We start from the raw sequence: 19,505 nt of genomic DNA on the forward strand, positions 1-19,505 counted from the left end.
AAGAGGATAATATCACACTGAATAAAATATACGTCTTGGGAATCGCTGACCCCTCCCATGTCCCGTATTCAGAATACAAACTGCTTCTTTCAGATAGATGCAACAGGAACCCAATTACAAACAGAAAAAGATACATAAATAGATATGAAAACTCTCTATCAGGGAATCCCAAAAACTCAGGACACAAACAGGGTGTGAAATGAGGGGCTGTGTTGTATGTGTCATGTCTGCACAATTTGTATGTATTTTATGTGGCAGAATTTATGTCTATTTCTCTATTTTTTAAATTCTCTATTTTTCTAAGCACAAATAAAGTAATCTGGAATCTTGAAGGATTTTAGACCGTATGTTGTTGTGTGTTTAAAAATAATACAAAAATTATACACTAAGTTAAGTATTAGAATGCTTTTTGCATGTCATTTCACATACCTGAGAAAAAATTGTCAGGTGAAATATATTCTGTCTATGTTTGCTGAAATGTTAAAAAGTCATATTAATGTGATTCATTCATAATGGCCAGAGAGCTTGCTCAGTGCACAGCTCATTTTCCGCTTTATGGGAAATGATTTTGTTGTTAAACAGACAGTATACCCACTACCCACTGCTTCCTACTGGATGGTGTCCACTGATAGGCTGTTAAATATGATTTAGATATCAGTAAAGTCTAGAGAGAGAGGACATAAATCATTTAATATAAACAAAAGCAGCTTGTGCAGAAGAAGCTGCAATAAGAAACATCTATGAGGCTGTATGATCCTATGATATAAAGAATAATGCATGACAAACAGAAGTACAAATTTCAAAATATTATTTTGTAAAAGTAGTAAATTCGGGATAATAGCCATCTACAGATATCAGAGAAAAACAACCAAGCCTTATAGTAAAGGATTATTATACTGTGATATGTAATGGTTCATTCCAGTTTTCCTATTATAAGTCTGCTATTGACAAATCACAGGGATATATTGACTAATAATGTTTGCTATTGTAAAATTACTAAGGAACATGTTTTTGGGTTATGTCAGATATGTCATTGTAATTCACAACTGCAGTCATCTCAGTGTGTGTCCCATCACACAAACAGTCCAACTTTTCCCACCAATTTGGCGGCAACTAGAGTCGCCTCACATCGACAATAGAGCAGCTGCTCATCAGCATCAATAGGCTCAGGCTGACCTGTGGCTTTATGCGTTTGCGCGCCTTTTTACTCATTACACATAGCAGAGATTCTTCTCACTCAGACGTCTGGGTTTAATGATAAATTTGGGATCTTTAGACCACCACAAAATCAAAGATCAAACAACACAACCATCTTTGACAAGAGTAGCTAATTTTATTGAAAAGCTTTTCTCAATGACAAAACAGTTGAAGTTTCACAAAACATGTTTTTCTTACATAATGTCAATGAATAATATGGAATCATATTTAACACATAGTGTTTACAGACTATTCTTTTGCACAGACCAAAATACCTTTAAGTCCATCGTGCAAACCTCAAACAAAATAACCCTTGGGGTTTTACAAAAGTGTTATGTATGTCTTTGAAACCCCAAAGAGGATTGCATTTTAAAAGTTCATATATTTCAGTTTCTATGAGATCTGTGCACCTTTCCTTGTAGCATTAAACGCAAAATGCTGAATTAAATCATTTTACAGCAACTCCAACAATTATTTCTCACTATTAGTTACTGGAATACAAATAGCATAAATGACATCACAAAATAAATAATGTGCGTGAGATGAATGTCTATCAAATCACTACCAGGGTCTCCACATGGCAGCGCTGACAGCCTGCGGGCCTGGCTGCCCTCGGCTGGGAGCTACTGCGTCTCTGTGGGACTGGCTGTCAGGTCTGGAGCTGAAGCTGGATTTTAGGCTCAGGAGTCTTTGTTGGATCTGAGGGAAAGCCCTTGAGCTCTGAGCGCAGCAGTTCAGGCAGGTTGGGGTGACGGTGGCGGACGTGGACTGCTGGACAAAGTCGTTCACCCGCTGGCACGCTTCCTGGTCCAGGCTCGTTTTGGGAAGCAGAGCGGAGACGCGCTGGAGACAGGCTTTGTAGCCTTCTCTGTAACTGTCTGCGGAGTCTGGAGGAAGAAGAGATTTGATTAGTGGCTTGCATTGCACGTGTAGCCTATAATCTCAAATAAGATTTTAAAGAAGATTCTGCAATGCATGTCGTGGTTTAAGAAATGGTGCTTACCTTTAACTGGAGTGGAAGGAAGGTCTCTGAGGAAACGGACGGTCATTTCCAGAATATCAGCTTTCTCCAGCTTGGAGTAGCGTGCGTTATCTTTGCCAACCAGAGGAAGAATCAGGCTTTTCAAATGACTGAGACTGTCATTGATACGAGCACGTCTTCTCTTTTCCAGCAAGGGTTTAAGAGTCTAGAAGAAATAATGAAGAACCGTTATTCGGCTGCACTTTTCAGAAACATTTCCAGTAACATAACAGCTAGAAGTTTATCTCTTTCCCTTACCTTTCTCATTTCGTTGGCTTGTTTTCTCTGGGCCACGGTGGACCTGGCAGGGAGAGGCTGGTTTGCCTCAGTGGTGATGCTGGGACTCATTTCGTTTGCTGTTTGTTGTTGTGCTTTTTTGAGAGGAGATACTTGCTCTTGCAGCGGCTGAGCTGAAGTGTGCCGAAGAGCTGGAGAGCCTCCTATTTATGTGGGTCCGGCGCGTCAGAGGGGAGGGAACACAAGCCATTGTGTTGGGGGTGTGACACAGGGGGGCGATGCCTTTGGGAGATGAGCGGTGCTCCTGTCAGGACCATCTGGTCCAGTTGGGCCCCTGCGTCTACCGCTGGTATGCGGAGTTTTGCGATGATATTGCGCTTTGTTGCGGTTAAAATTTAAAGCTTTAACGTTCGTCCAATATCCAATTACGCATACAAGCCATATGAAAACGTCGTTTTTCTTTCACCTGTACTCTGTATCAGATAGCGGCTCTTTTGAACTTTTCTACAGTAAGGATTGCCCCTTTTTTTCGCCTGGCTTGGTTATTAAATTTATATTCTTTCTGTTTATTGGAGTGCTTATTTTTGCTTTGAAGGTTCTACCCAAGTGAGAGATCAAATCCGTAAAGGGTCATTTTGGTTTGATTAGATACCTGAAAGTTGCATTGCTGAAAATGAACAGTTAGAAAGTTAGATCAGAATACACAAAATCAGTAGCCTACATTTATTGATGCTTATGGACTCGACTTCTCTTGCCGCTAGCAAAAAGCAACACATAACCAGATGAGTGATTCTGAGGTGACAACACTAATCTATTCCTACAATTAATAAACCAGATACCCAAGCCACGCTATATATGGATTAACATCTGCTTGTGGACCCTCAGCAGCTTGTTTCCAGTATCAACAACGTGGTGTTTACCTGGAGCAGTGGGGGAGGAGACTGAGTGACGTGGACAACCTGCAACATAGGCAGATAGGTGCTTGCATCCGTGGAGTATGAGCATAGCAGAAAGAAGAGCTATGCATTACACAAGTCTGCTGTGACACTGAATGGATAACACGGTGAGGAACAGGCCTATAATTCAGTAAAAGACGAGCTCTTTTGACGTGATACTCTCTATTCTATGAACACAATCCGAATATTATCATTATTGTGTTATATTTAAGATTGTAGATATTAAATCAAAACGTTTTTATTTCAACATCTTCGAAGAATTTCAGTTGACCATTAACTAAACACAGTGAGTTGCCAGTGGGATTCACGCGTTCGGCACGCTCCACAGCAGATGGGAAGCCCCCCTTGTTTCTCATCTTCCGTCTCTGCACACCGGACACACCCCCTCCTCTGTCTCCCACAGTTGCACCACTCTGCTGCTCCCTCCCAGCATCCCGGTCTCTGCTCCAGTTCTTGTGCCCCTTTACCATCAATGTGCTTCAATTAAGTTTTGGTCTTTTTTAACGGCGCAGAAATAATATGTCTATACAAAACAAAGCAAGTAAAAACAACACGCATAACAAGATGCTGGCAGGAAGTCTTAAACCGATAAGTTCATGCTGGAAATACATTAAATAAAACTAAACAGATTTTAAAATATTGTTTATATTTAAAATGATGATGTAGCCAAATGTCCTACAACAGATTTTTTAAACCAAATTCAGTTAGAGATCGCCTTGTGCTGAATATCATAGAACACCACATTTCTGACCGACTTTTTATTTAAGCACGGAATTTCACTTCCAACCTACAACAAAAAAATAAAGAGCGGGAACATGTTCAACACACTGAAAGATCAGCTGATTTATTTGCATCTGGAAATATATCTAGTTCAACAAGCACAAGTCAAGATTGTAAAGATAACGCTGCTCCTCTGCTGCACCTGCAAGCTGCCCTGCTGTAGCTGCCTGAGGGTTTTCAAAAACAATATTCAAGCATTATAGATGCGCAATTTTGCACGCGTCCTGCCCCATGGGGCCCTAAATAACTGCCATCAAGTCCAGTCTGGGAATGGGCCCTTCGAGATAAGACCCAAAAAAGTCATAGGGAGGCTTCGGTTGGGACCCTTGTTGTCCTGGTTTCAGCCAGCGTGGGTATCCATCTGTGCAGGCTGACAGCACAGTGATCCTTTGTTGCAGGACGTTCAGAAAAGTGGATTCACAAAGAATTTTCCAGCAACTGTATGGGAAAGGGATGTGATTACTTTCTTGGTTTTCTTCGACTTAAACTACAGGCTGTTGAATTCAGTGCCTGCCTATATGTTTGATTTAAGTCTGATAAAAGAAAAAAACTGGGTAAAGGTTTTTAGCCTAATTTTACGGATTATTAAGAATTAGCCAATAAGTATAATAACAGCACCGTCACGTTTGGGGCAAGAGTCTGGAGCACAGGGTGAAAACATCTTAAAGCTGAATCCTTGAGTTTGAGAATACTATTCTGCTAAATCAGAATGTGATCGTATAAACGGCATGAGACTGACACGAGCCAAAGCGCTCAGACAGATGGAGCCTGTGCAGCTTCACTGATGCATGAAACCAAAAGCGTCGACGGACTCCCTGCCTTGCCAAAGGTGATCGTCTACATCGCCACAGAAGCTTCCAGACTTCTGGGTTTTCCAGCCTTCAAATCGTGACTGCAGCTGAAAGGATGTCTGGCATCCCAAGCCAAAATCTACGCCAACATTATCCGCATCATACTGAAGCATCTGTAGGCTAGGACTGCTGGCTGGTGTTTGGGTATACAGCAAACATTTGAAGTTTGTCCTGTTGTTGTCCTCTTGTTCCCAGTTTGTGGTCAAATCCGACCACAATGACTCACTTAATTGCTATAAATCTTTTTATGAATTCAGAATTGGTTCCACTAAATTGTGTGATGTGATATGAAGTATAAGGACATTTAACTTATGAAATGCTGAAATACTTGATACTTGACAACCACATCAATTTATTAAATGTGTCTTTAAGCAATTTTAAGTCTGTGCATCACTTTCTCTGAGCCTAACAGTTCTCAATTTTACTTAATCATTAACACATGTCTTTGAAAAGGGAGACTGTATTTAAACATATGAAATGTATTTCAAACATATAAAATAATTTCAAAATATTATGATTGCAAGAGTTTGCATTTGTGAGTGTCTAAGAGGAAACAATGAGAAATGTCTTTTTCTAATGGAAACTTATTATATTGTAACTAATTCTAAATCAGCAACTCTACAGTGGGTATACCATTTTGCTGTGTCTTTAAAGTCACAGACATACAGCATGACCACATGACCAAGCAGCTAGAGAAGAGGTCATAGTAAATAGTCGTCATTATCCTTATTTCAAGTTAGATGTAAAATATTTCTTAACCATTATTTAACTAGGAAAGTCACATTGAGGTTAAAATCTCTTTTACAAGTGAGACCTAGTCAAGACAGGGTCAGAGAGCAGGATCGAACAGATAGACAAGCAACAATAAGAAACCAATCACAACAATATCATTAGGTACAACAGAAAACACAGAAAAACAAGTCTCTACCACAACATTTTGTACAACACTGAGACACAGCACAACAACACAAGCATTTAGGTATTACATAATACCCTACATAGTACTCTTCACAAATTTAATTTAGGAGTTAAGCGGTAATAGAATTGGAAAAGCAGCTGCAGTTAGCAGTGACCTCCTCCTTTGTTCTATGTTTAAAATCATTTAGAGAGATGAGGGATTGAAGTTTGAGCTTGGTCTGCACATCATTCTAAGACCAGGGGCCATAGTAGAACAAGCTTTCCAGCCTCTGTTCTGATTGCAGGCACTTTGAACTGTAGCCAGTTTGTGACCTTAGATTATGATGACTTTGAAAAGTTAAAAATGTCCTGTTTAAATAATTTGGAAATTTACCTAAAATGATCTTATAAATTAAAATATACCAATGTTCAAGCCTGCGCAAGTGAAGAGATGACCATCCTACCAATCTGTACAGTATACAATGATGTGTCTTAAAACTAAAATTAGTGACATATCTGAGAGCTGAGTGATAAAGGGGGTCAAGTTTGGGCAAGGTGGACAGAGAGGCAAACCTGTAGATAGTATCCCCATTATCAATCTGCGACATTTTTAAGTGACAAAACAATTTTAATATCAGAGAAGAGGATAATAAAGCAACACACACAACACAAAGAACATATGTCAATAAAACAGCATGTTTTGGCTTTCACTGGGGTTTGTGGAAAATTATTATTATTATGATGGAACAAAATGATCGAGCCTATTCTGGACTTTTCCATGTACTGACACACTGAATTGATTCAAGCCAGCACTCTCTTGTCTCCCCTTACTGTGGTACAGTGTCACTATCCCACATATAAATAATTTCATAGGGAAAAGCACCAGAACACAATGATTTACAGCCTTTAGTGCAAACAGACTAACATTTACAATAGTACTGTGTAGACACTCCAATCCAAACAACTATTTTTCCATCTGAAGTTTGCTGTCCTCGCTCTGAGAAGCACCTGATTCAGCGCCATGTTGGTGAAATATGTGCAGAGAACTCCTCCTTCATCCAATAACACTCAGTGATGATACTTGGCTGATCCCTGTTAGCGGGAGTTTTCTGAGAGGCAACATACTCTTCCACACAAAAACAGCTAAACGGCTAAATTCTGACTGATGATATGGTTTTCTCACAAATAATCCTTTGTTATAAGTGGCTTAGCAACACTACAGTTTTTACTTCTATGAATCCATCAGCATTCTCAGTTTGTTTAACTGACAGCAGCATTAATGGCTGTGTTGCGATTCAAGCTGTTTGGACAGGGAATTCTTAATTAGATGGATTGTATTTCTACCGGAAAAGTGAGCTTAACTGACTGTTCCAGCTCCAATATCAATAGCTTACCCCCATAAGCTATCTCTTCAGGAGCATGAAGCTAGACAGACTCAACTGTGCAATTCTCTTTCTTTTGGCTCATGGGCACATCTCTCTACTTTGAGTATCCCCAAGACTTCTTGTGGAGCAAAAATACATTCCGCATCACACAATGAAAGCTATTTTGCAGAGGTGTGTCTTCAGAAGTGAGATAAAACCAGGAACAGACTCTGTGAGCCTGATCTCCTCAGACCGATTGTTCCAGGGTGGCCCTGATAACAAAGGCCCTGTCTCCTTTGGTTTTTAGCCTGGACCTTGGAATAGCTAGCAACGCCCTACCAGAGGATCACAGTCTGCGTTCTGGCTCATAGGGGGATAAAAGTTCAAAGATACAGGAAGGTGTCAGTCCATGCTTTTTTAAGGCTTAATTCTTCTGGCCTTAAAAGTAACCAGAAGAATTTTTAAATAAATCCTAAAAGAAACAGATAGCCAGAGCACGGATGCCAAAAAATGCTGTGATACGATACTTTTTTGGTTTTTTTTACAATTGCTTTACAGCAAGTTAAAAAGTTGAGCTGCAGCATTTTTTACTACATGTAGGCCACGAACTGATTTCTGACTAAGACAGGTATCTAAGTAGGTACAATACTCTCCCCCTTTTAGACATCTAGTATTTTATTTCAGTGAGGGGTTGCAATGTTAGACCGGTCACTGGGTCTGGTTGGAATATGGAGCTTTGTGTCATCGGTGCAACAGTGAACTTATGCATTGTATATGTGGGTGATATTAAAGAAAGGGAGCATATGGATGGAGAATAGAATAGGACCTAGAATGGGACATCATAGAGCAAGTTTGTTGGGGATGAAAAGGAGTCGGCCATAGTCACTGTAGGATCTGAACCAGTTTAAAACCACATCAGTGATTCCTGCCCACCTTTGCAGTCTGTCAAAGAGCAGCAATGAGGTCCAAAATAACTAGAATGCAGCACTAACCAGTTTCTTCAGAAGTACTATTAAGAAATCGAAAGCCAGAGTTAAATATTTCTAATAAATTGTTATCTGACAAATGTGGCACCAACTGTTTGAATACAGCTTTTTCAGGGACTTTAGATAAAAATGACTATTTCAAAACAGGTCTGCAATTATTCAAGATGGAGGCATCTTAAAATGAAAGGTGGGCAGTGCAGTCTCCTTCAGTAGTTAGGAAGGGACCACATCCAAGGGCCAAGTCGAAATGCAGAGCTATAATTGTTATGAAGGGTTGTTGGATGTACAGTATATCATGTAAACTCGATATTCTGGGTTTGGATTCATCACATATTCTTTGTTGCATAGCCTGCTTAAATTATGGTCACTCTCCACTCTCCACACAACTAAAGCATGTCTGTGACAAATGCTTTTTCTTCTGTAGTTTTCAGCTGCATCTCTCAGTCTTTATCGGCAGATAGAGTATGCCATGAGATGAGGTTGAAAGCTAGGAAGTGGACGTTAAGTTGAGATGTTTTTTTGTCACTGTTCTGGGGCTAAGAACCACATTTAACACTCAGGCTATTGATCTCACTAACTTGAACACTTTATTATTACAAGTCAGAAAATAACACTCACTGTAATGTTACCAAGTTGTTTTTTTAAGTAATGTCCGTTTTAAGGTGAAGAGGAGGTCCCAAAACTGAAAAGGCTTCCTTGGAGGACCACGAGCACAAAACAAATCAACGGTTTCTTTCTTCTCTTCCCTTAACACAACAGAAGCAACATGTGCATTGATATGGTAAATGGTGGCAATTTTATTGTGCATTTATCCAAAACCCTTTACAATTTGCCTCTCATTCACTTACTCACACAGACACTCACACACCAATGAAAGCCATGCTAGGTGCTGGCCTGACCATCGAGTGCAATTTGGGGCTCAGTGTCTAGCCTAAGGACACCTCAACATATGGACAGGAGGAGGTGAGGACTGAACCGCCAAACCTGTGATCAGTGGAAACCAGCCAATGACCACATTGACATCAAGGTCATGAAGTTAAAAGGGAGGGATTTTTAAGCTATTGTAAGGTATACCCTCCTTCTTCTGGCTACTTCTTAAGGGCTTCATCTGTGGCTTTGCACCTCTGATCAAGAGGAGTCAGGTGTGGGTGACTGGTTGACACTTTTGCTCCATGTGGCGGTGCTTTGTAAGATGACCACTGTCCATGGTACTGAAGAGGGAGAGAGCATTTTGACAGGTGAAAGCCATCTGTGGTGCTAGATTCGGGCTCTGAAGTCACCCACTCAAACCTGACAGTAGCTGTTACATTGGTCCTCATTTAGTATTTGTTCTCTACCACTGAAAAGGTCCAGGACAACAAATACATCAAGGAATTGGTGCTAACTTGTGTTTTCTTTTGTTAAAAAGCCCAAAATTAGATATTACTTGCCTGAAAAACTGCATGAGATTTCTATGTTTGGACTGTATCCTGAGAAGAACTAATTAACGCCCTGCTAGAATGAATAATCCATCCAACATCAACAAACCAGCTCATTATCAATCTACAGTATGAAGACATTGAGGAAACAAACATTTAATAAGATCCATGTTCATTTCCAAGTCTAACTTTGGGCTGATTATCTTATCCTAAGAGGCATGTAAGCCAAATTGCTGTAATAACATTTTGACCCTGAAAACAGGCCACTTCAGGTACTTTTATTATTGAAGTCATAATGGGAGGTGGTGTTATATTTGAGTGCATTATATTGAAAGGTGTACCTAACAAAGAGGCCAGTGAGTGTATGTTGCTGTCTCATCTCCCTTTGTTAATTTGTCCATCACATTGCTGCTTTTATGATGGCTGTAGGTCCGGTATATTTCAATATTTTAAGACTTTTTTTTTAATCAAGACTTGTGAAATATTTGCTAATGTTTAATGTTTTTGTTTTGTACGGTTTGCATTGTCAAAGCACTGATGTGACATTGCCACATCTCCCTCTGGCAAAAAGAAGTCCTATCAACACTTGCCAAGAAGCTTCCCACGCCTAAACCAACGCCATTTTCATAAAGCATCTGCTGCACCAATGACGAAAATCCAAACTTCTGTCTTCTCCTGCACGAAGTCAATTTGACGTCAGTGCCTCAAATGTGCGTCAGTATCCCTACAGGATGCGTGCTAAATGAGACGTTATCAAAAGAGACTGATAACTTTTAGTAATCTCTGAACAAAACTCATTTCGACTGAAGTTGTTTACAATCTTAAATAGAAATCCAAGGGTCTAAAAAGATCTTATAAGGATGTCAAATAATTTCTGCTACCTCATATCTTCTATGTCCTTCTTCCCTTGAAGGCTATCGACCAAAGTCTATTGGTTGCTTTTGGACAAACACGACAGTAATCCAGCATCATGTCAGCTAACACATAGATCCAAATATGATAAACACAGACATAGACAAAAATATAAATGTTGAATGGAAGATCACATATTATGGCTGGATTATGCAAACACTAATTGTGCTTTTATAACTTTACAGATGCTTTGCCATTTATGACGCCCATCGTCACTGATCCCATTAGAAAATGAAATCCATTACAGTGCAAAGCATCGAGTCTGGCGTCGTTTTCAGAGGCAGTGTAACATTTTTGCTAATTGTAGTCCACATTGCATAAATCAGACGGATGGCTCAGACAGGATTTGAATATCCAACCAAGCCTAACCAAGCCAAACGCCAAGCTGCAAGGCAGAGCACACATCTGGTGGCGCACATTTGTTTTGCTCTTCAAAGTTGACAAAGGTAAACTTATAGCGTCGCATTGGCTTCTCCACCAATAGCTGTCGCCTCAATCACGGACAGACTCCTCATTCATGCACCTCAATGTGCCTCCACAAACAAGACAGCAGTCTAGCACATCTTCCTGTTGAGGAAGGACACGTGAATGATGCAGTAGAGACACTATCTAAAACTTCAAAAATAAATGGCTGTTTATTTCTTCATCTTTCCTGAATAATAGAGGATATTTGGGAATGGAGCAGCCCCATGCAAGCGAGGCATTGGACATGCAGGGCATGCGGCTTGTTGGCGGGTTTTTTGAATATTGGATTTCTGATTGAGGGGAATCCATTGTGCTGCCATATCAGGGGCACGAGAACAGCACGAGCCAAACGAACAAAGGCAGCAGATGGCTTTCCTGCTCCGATGAATTATTTTGAAGTTACAGAGACACGGGGACCATTAAGAGTTGTCCAGGGGGAAATTAAGGAGTGTGTGTGTGTGTGTGAGGGGGGGTACATTTCAAGTCATTCTGCGATGTCCAATGTAAAGAAAAGTAGTCTCAAAGTAGTTTCTTCAATGTAGGCTATTACTCATTTAATTGCTGTAACTGGTCGGAATGAAATAAGAATAAAGGGTTCACTATTTGCCAAATAAAAAAGGTGGTGCAAGAAGTATATCTAAATGTAATGCTGTTGGATATATCTAAATATATCTATACATAGGCCTATATGATAGAACTAGAAAAACATGCCTGCATACAACCATGCATACATTTTAAAAACCCAAATAACAACATACAAACACACCAAAAGAGAAAAAACAACCAAACCCCAAAGACTTCAGCTATCCGTCTTTTGTTCCATACAGTTCTGCATTGTATAGTCTAACTGCAGGGCTGCTTGCTTTCAGCCAAAATAAGCAATTAACAGAGATGCTCAAACTTGCTAATACTAAGCCTATTTAAACAAAACAAAAAATCAACTCTATGCTTGTATATTTAATATTATTTATTTATATTTGGTGTATTTTATATTTTCTAGCTGTTGCATGGTCCTGCACAGTCATTCTGCAGAACTATGCTACAGAAAGGCGTGGCCTGTGTACGGTGTCCGCCCACAAAGGGAACGCGTCTCTGTCATTGAGTCCCAAACCTCGTGTTGCAAAAGGGCGCTCAATACAACTATAGTCTTCAACCAGCAACGTCCTGCAAGCACTGCTGCATGGGCTGTGAATGATGACCGCAGGGGCAACGAAGTCACACCCTGGTATGTTATTTTCATTTTTTAAAAATACAATGACATAGGCTACCTGTTTTGAACATGTAACTTACGTGTAAAACATAGGATTTAATTTAATCTCAAGGCTCCTTGATTGACACAGAAGCTCAGCTGCTTATCTTCACCTATCTCAATTTACTGTTTTAATGTGAGGATAAATGTGTATGGCTTTATACATGACATAGCCTATGTTGTGTCCGTATTTGATGTAAGGTTTAATAATGAGATGTGTCCCAACAAGTTCAAGTAGGCTACAGTATAACCAAAGCTGTTTAAACTGTAACACGCAAACGTGGATTTTATATTAACGCGTGCATTTAATCTGCTATTTTCTATCTTATCTACATTTCTTGTAAGGAGGACAGCTGACTCCATTGTAAGGATGTACAATTATTTGGTGTAGGCTATCTAATATTCAAATCAACTCGGGCAGAGTGAAACCATTTAAACACTACTTACTAAATTATAGATCACATCAGAGTGTGTAAAATATTTTTGACTTTTCACCGTAGACGCTGCATTGTTGAAACGCCTGTCATGTCAAATTAGTTTGACAGGACGGACGTAGTTGTTCCTGTCAATCGCTAATGAGCCCTGAGTGTGAGAAAGTCTGACCGTAAAATTTCTCACTGCAGCTCACGGATGACTGGGTCGCTGTGGGACAGACAGCATGCCTGCATGGTGAGTTCAAGGGGGCAGGAGACATCTCAGAAACAAGATGAACAGTAAGATAAAATGCTACACCCAAATAATCACCTGCTACTACAGAAAACTGACACGTTTATTCCTGCTTTTGTTGTAATGCTGTTGGATATTTCTAGAAAAGTGGGTGCGCTAGTTCCAGGGATTATCATAAGGGAAACAACCATAAACTGTTACCATAACTAGGCTATAGGCCTACAGAAAAACAACATTATAAAAAAAGATTTGTGTCCAAAAACAAGAGAAAAATGCAGTTGTTAAAAGGTTTGTATAAAATACTTGAGTAAGGGATAAACTTTGAGAATATAGCAAGCACATCATGGCAACAATAGATAGAATAGATAAATTGTCTGTCATATGTCAATGTGTTTCTGGTGTTTAGCTAGAACTGTATTTTGTTGTTTTATTGTGAAGCACCTTGTGATTTTATCTGTGAAAAGTGCTATATAAATAAATTTTACTTACTACTTACTTACTAGATATTTAGGAGAATACAAATCACTCCAAAATTCAGCAAATACGATTATAATCATTAACAGCAAATAAACAGTAGTAGGCTAAATGTCAGCATTTCAAAAAGCACTTCATTGCTGGCTACCTCAAGACACATTTTAAAGGAATACAGGATTACTGCATCATTCACAAAGAGTTTGACTTTTTAAAGGTCCTCCTATCTAAAATGAAAGATATGACCTAATGCTCAGAAATCCCAATGAAAAAATGTATTAAAATTTGAAACATAAAATGTATCACATTTATAATTAGTATAAGCCAAATATATACTTTGTAATTGCTCCTGTAGAGAATGATTAACAGGAGACTAAGGTGTTTTCTTGATGTTTTAAATTTGATTTTAAATTAATTTCAGCTCAAGCAAGAATATATGCAAGGGTGAAAGAAAGAACAAAGAAAGAAAGAAACAAAGAAAGGTTAAGGGAACAATGAAAAGAAGCAACCAAGGTTTGGGGATGTCAAATTGACCCAAAGGAAGGATAAATAAAGTCATTTCTTCTCTTTGTGTGTGTTGGTCTTCTTTCCGCTGCTTAATAAAGTATATTTTGTCTGGTGTCAATTTTTTTAAATAAACTGTATGTGTAGCCTACTTCTTATTGTTGATTGATTCCGGAGAACAGCAGATGTGTGAATTGTATGTGTTATACTATGTAAATATGTAGGCTTTGTGATGTATTCATTATTATTATTATTATTATTAGCCTTAATCTTCGTATTTCAGATCATACATTGAGGTAAAGATATGCTTCTCTCTGTGGCTTAACATAGACTGAAGGCATCCTTACTGCACGCGCCCAGGTTTACTCAAGCGAAAGCAATTACTTTACGGCACGCGCCAACCAGCTGGGCCGTTGCAGAAGGGCGCGAGGGGCTGCTCTGTATAACTGCAGGTCTACCGGTAGGCTGTATTGTATTTTGTCATAACCTTGTTAAAGGTGATTTTAAAGCAAACTGTTTAAAATAACCTACATGTAGGTTTGAAGGAAAAAAGTAAGAATGTTAGGTTATAGCCTAATTATTAACATTATTATCGTTATTATTAATAATTATCATTGATACAAATTTAGAAAATTCAAACTCCTACTAAAATTTTCAAGAGGTCATTATCGAGACTTGCCTTCTCATAAGGTTGGTACCGGGTCACCCATGAAACTTTTGATAAAATGCAATAGCCTATCTAAGGCTTCAATTTAGGAAAACACTCATAAATTGTTAACTTTTATTACTAAATTTGCTACTTTTCTCTGGATTTTTACTGTTTTAAGGGGTGCTGTGGCTATTTGCCGCTGCAAACAGCCAGTGTGTTAGGTATAGGCAGCATGAACTTGAGCATAAAATTTGAATGTTCCCGCTCAGCAGCAGATGTGATCACACAATAGATGGGGCCTACGCGTTGAATAATTAAGTCCAATTTGAATAACTGTCGCACGTCTGACGCGTGCAAGAAATATCCCAGCTTTCCCAGGCTTTGTAGAAAAACCGTTGGCAGCCCCTTTCCAGTTCAATGGGGATTTAGCTTCACATTAATGCTTAAAGTTGTGGGAGCCCTGGGAAAAGACTCCAGATCACCTACACGATTAAATCCTGTGTTAGGCCCTTCATTAGGCCTATAGAGTTTTGAGGATGCAGCTGCAGCAAAGAAGTGTTTTGGTAAATGAAGTCCAGACATAAACACAAACTGGCAAATATATAAATAGGCGGAAATGAAAAATAAACAACCTTTCAAAATGATGATACGCAAGATATTCTAGGCTAAAATAACTGATGCAGTGTTCCCCTAAATCTTGTTAGGGAGTTATTATTGTCCATTTCCTTGAGGGAATTGTACCAATAGTCCCGCGAGACTGCTCATGGGAATTTACCCTCTCCTCCCCCAAATCGGCGCGTGGTGTCTATGACAGTTGGACCGGTGCAACAGATGGTCCAGAGAGGCACGCGCCGAGCACGAGACACCCCTCCCCCTCCCCACCACCTCGTCAAACCCACCCACGTCAGGCAGAAGCCGCCTGTGCGGAAAAACCAATCAACCTACTCTGACAGTGAAGATGCAGACCTGGTGTGAGGCTGCAAGTTTTCTTATTAAGTTAGCTCCCAAATTAGGCTATACCCAGTGAAAATATAAGAAAACGTCAAATAGGCCTAGACCTTAAACGAGTCTGAAAAAGCTATAGGCCTATTGGCTTAAATTTAAATAACCCTCCTATTTTCATAGTGTGTAAATATAAGCCTTCAAAGCAGTGGGATTGATCCATTGTTTGAATAAAAGGCTACGGTAGTTTTTTTTTTTTATTATTAGCTATGCGTGTTTAATGTGTGCGTTATGATTTGGAGAAGTCATGATGACTCGACACCTGAAAACCTCCGCAGGTAGAGCTAAAGGCCTACCTGGCTAAATATGAAGCTTCCCTGCCACCGTTTGGAGATCAAAAGTATTGCAGTTCATCACAAAGTCCAGCTGCGCAGAGAAAAGTTTTAGCCTGACTGTGTGTAGTCTAACCTTTCCTCTTACACATCCAGTGATGGTTTACTCTGTTAGAAGTAAAGTCCTGCATTCAAAATGTTACATAATACACAGTAAAAGTACACAAGAATAATAGCCTATAGGCATCTAGCTATATTATTTTATTGGATTATTGTTAAGAATAGCCTACGTGAGGTGTAAGCAGCATTTTCCTGTTCTACCAGGTCGTGATAGAGCGCATTTTAACTACTTTATAAGTTCTTGGCACTTTAGTCAATAACAAATAATATTGTAGAGGCTGGTCATGTAAACATCTTAATATGCAAAGAAACTACTGACGTCAGATTAAAGCAGCGGAGTAATTGGAGACATGTAGACTAAAGTTGCATAATATGGGGAGACTCAAGAAACGTAGTTGTTTGCACCTCAAAGTTTAGGTAATTACAGTACTTGAGCAAGTGTATTTACTTTCCACCACAATTAAAATATTTTCATTGTCGCCCATTCATCTAATTTGTTAAGTTTTTAGCAGAATTGATATGCATATGTTATGTTGTTCTCTAGTGCACACATGCATAGGCCACATAATGATTAGAAGTTCGTTGTGACCACAAGCATATTTCATTTGGCAAAGTAGCCTAACAACTATACTTTGAATAAACGTATTCCATCGGTAGCTATAAAAAGAAAACAATATTTTATATTATAGCCACAAAAGCAGAAAATGCAAATGCATCATATTGACAACTAAATAAGGGGTTCATTGTGATGATCAAACTGTTACCGGATATAGCTTCACAACAAGATTCTGAACTTCTAGAATCATCACTAAACAGACACAATCAGAAGCTCAATTCTCCCACAGACCACCAGATGGACCTCTACAGGGTGCAAACTGTGGGTGTCTAGTGATGCTGATGCTGCCATATGTTAAATTAATACCGGTGAGGCTGCATGCAAACGAGACTGGGCGTGTGTTCAAAAAGCCAATTTCTGAATTAGTATTTAGCCATGGACCTATGCCTAGCCTACTTGATTGACACCCAGCACAGTAGAACTTTCTCTGTCGGGCTATACTCAGACATTTAAGTCGCATGTTCGTACTGCCCCTTTAACTTCTGAGCCGATTTTCAGAAAGCAACAACCTGTAACAGGCTCAGCGATCCTCCCCCTGATGGATTATTTAACAGGCGCTGAGTCCCATGTCGCCATCTGCTCTAAGAAGAAAAACACTGCAGAATATTCTCCGAGGCACATGATAGACACTAGCAAACAGGGTAAACAAACAAATTAAACAAAAAAATAGTTAGTTGGAACACACAAAAAAACAAACAAATCAAACTTGTGCAACAGGTGTTCTGCATCCTGGAGGCGCCAGAGAGAAAACAAGAGGACAGCTGAGCCACATCGCCGGGCAAAGCGTAGAAAGCTGGTCAGTGTGTCACTCAGATAAAGAATAACGTTAGTGGACTGAGTTCTTATTTCAACATGTAAAAAAGGGATCGCACATTAAAATGTGTATGAACGGAAACGGATCTTGCTTTTGACCATTTAGCTCTGATGTGGGGCGATCACTGAACTTTCCCCGCAAAACTAACTGAGACTGAGATGCTCTGAAGCTTTGTAAATAGCCTAAAATGCTGACCCCATCCGTACGGTGAAAGGATCGGGCTCAACGCAGGAAACCAAAGGCAGGAGTTGTCCGATCTGGAGCAGTCATGGTGGTGGAGCAGGACAGGACGCTGCTCGCCGCGAGGCAAGGGGACGTGCAGACTCTGAAAGTGCAATTAGCGGCTAAAGCGCTCACCAGTGACGTCAAGGATGTGCTGGGAGCTTCACCGGTCCACCACGCAGCCCGGGCCGGGAAACTAACATGCCTGCGTTTCCTGGTGGAGGAGGCAGGACTGCCGGGCAACTCGCTGGCGAACAACGGGGCAAGCCCGGCGCATGACGCAGCAGCCACCGGCAACCTGACCTGCTTACAGTGGCTGCTGACCCAGGGTGGATGTCGGCCAGAGGTGAGTGACTTGAGCTATTAGTTGGACACGTTGAAGTGTAGACAGTAGCCTAATTCTCTTTCCTCTGACCTGGCTGCCATGTCTCAGCTGTGTAGCCACCTTCAAAGCCCTATCTCTCTTTCACCTCACCAACTGGGGTCCAGTTGATTTGGGGTATGTTAGAACTAATGTCAGTGTGTTTTCATGCCCAAAACCTACACGTTTTCTATTAGATTTTGCACCTGGTCGTGAAAAAGCTTCTGAACCAACATTTAGACTATCATGAGATACTAAACCCATAATAATAAGTTTTATTTAGTCACTTAATAAGTAATTAAGAGACTAAATAACATGTTTTAATTACCCTCTATTCAAACTCCACACTCCACTCCACTTTCAAGGAGTTTTTGTTGCAGTTTATAGAGGAACTGCTACAAGTGGTCAGTTGACCCCAAGGCCAATAAATATGGTTTAAACATAACCATTAATTCACTTCTAGTACCCAAACTGTAAGACCACACTGCCCTTTAAGTTGACTGGTGATCAGTTACAGTTTTGGTGATAACAAAAGATAACTTCATGGCATCCACCTCATCGAAGATTTAGCATCAAGACCTTACCAGACATCACAACATGGTGATCTCACGGTAGTCTGGCTCAAAAACACACTCCATATACCAAAGAAAAGAGATCCTCAGATATTCACAACAGCCTGAAGGCTTTATACTCTTATGATGACATATTTAAAGGCAGCACATGCTAACACTCTGAGGAACAGACAATAAAGACATCTAATTTAACTCACAAAACATAAACAGATCGAACATACTGTCAACTGGTAGGCATTAGAAAATGTTAAGAGTATTCCCCTGGTTCTTTGTGACTTACTTTCAGTGCCTCATGTCCCCATGGTAATGAAGTATGCAAAACTGGTTTTGCAAATGTAATACTTATGTATATTCAGCCCATACAATAACTATGATTAGCACAGAACAACATAATGACAGTATAGTTTGATATGATTGTGGGGAAGATGTTTGGTAGGGAGAATGGTTAAACCTCCACATAGATGATTGAATCTTTGGACTCCATGTCGCTGCTGGTCGTAAGATGCAAATATTCACACCAAGGAAGGAATGAAGTAGACATTTTGAAGGAGTTTTAGTTAAAGCTGTAATACAGTTGTATTTTACTGTTCTCTGAAGTATACCCTTATGCACCACTAAGTTTATAGATGCAGATATTTACCAGCATTGTAGCCATTATAGTCTGGTGTGCCTCTAATTCTAGTATTTTTCTGTAATACGTTGTTTCTCTTTAGTGGCGCAATATAATCTAGACATCCATTTTCGATACCTGCTTATATTATGCAGAGTATGTTGCTAGGTATCCCAGCATAGTACTCCCTGAAAAGGTCTCCAGTCTATCACATGGAGGCAGACACAACCTTCACAATGGCTGCCAACTTAGATTTTCCAGTTCACCAAACCTGCATGTTTTTTGAACTGTTG

At 39.8% G+C, this 19,505-nt stretch overlaps 2 protein-coding genes across 2 annotated transcripts in view; one reads left to right on the forward strand and one right to left on the reverse strand.

The window, feature by feature from the left end:
- Positions 1-1,463: 1,463 nt before the first annotated feature.
- On the reverse strand, positions 1,464-2,566 carry hes2.1 (hes family bHLH transcription factor 2, tandem duplicate 1). The gene is made up of 3 exons (XM_038723828.1): positions 2,477-2,566; positions 2,201-2,384; positions 1,464-2,084 (listed from the first exon to the last, which is right to left on the reverse strand). Exons 1-3 carry the CDS (start codon positions 2,564-2,566, stop codon positions 1,759-1,761), a joined length of 600 nt encoding a protein of 199 aa, XP_038579756.1. The 3' UTR covers positions 1,464-1,758.
- A 14,962-nt stretch (positions 2,567-17,528) lies between these two features.
- The window catches only part of espn (espin), a 44,044-nt gene continuing 42,067 nt past the window's right edge, over positions 17,529-19,505 (forward strand). The window contains exon 1 of the mRNA XM_038722895.1: positions 17,529-18,015. Within this exon, the coding sequence (XP_038578823.1) occupies positions 17,716-18,015 (300 nt within the window). The 5' untranslated portion in view covers positions 17,529-17,715. The remainder of the gene's footprint in view (positions 18,016-19,505) is intronic.

This window comes from Micropterus salmoides, unplaced genomic scaffold (assembly GCF_014851395.1).
Source record: "Micropterus salmoides isolate LMB-PRFRI ecotype aquatic unplaced genomic scaffold, ASM1485139v1 Ms_hic_scaffold_16, whole genome shotgun sequence".
NCBI classification, from domain to species: domain Eukaryota; kingdom Metazoa; phylum Chordata; class Actinopteri; order Centrarchiformes; family Centrarchidae; genus Micropterus; species Micropterus salmoides.

What these genes read in the sequence shown, in the direction of transcription:
- hes2.1 (XM_038723828.1), bottom strand. Translation starts at nt 2,566, where the DNA reads ATGAGTCCCAGCATCACCACTGAGGCAAACCAGCCTCTCCCTGCCAGG. An exon ending in AAGCCAACGAAATGAGAAAG is followed by an intron (nt 2,385 to 2,476) that starts GTAAGGGAAAGA and finishes TATTTCTTCTAG; the next exon opens with ACTCTTAAACCCTTGCTGGA. An exon ending in TCCTTCCACTCCAGTTAAAG is followed by an intron (nt 2,085 to 2,200) that starts GTAAGCACCATT and finishes TTCTTCCTCCAG; the next exon opens with ACTCCGCAGACAGTTACAGA.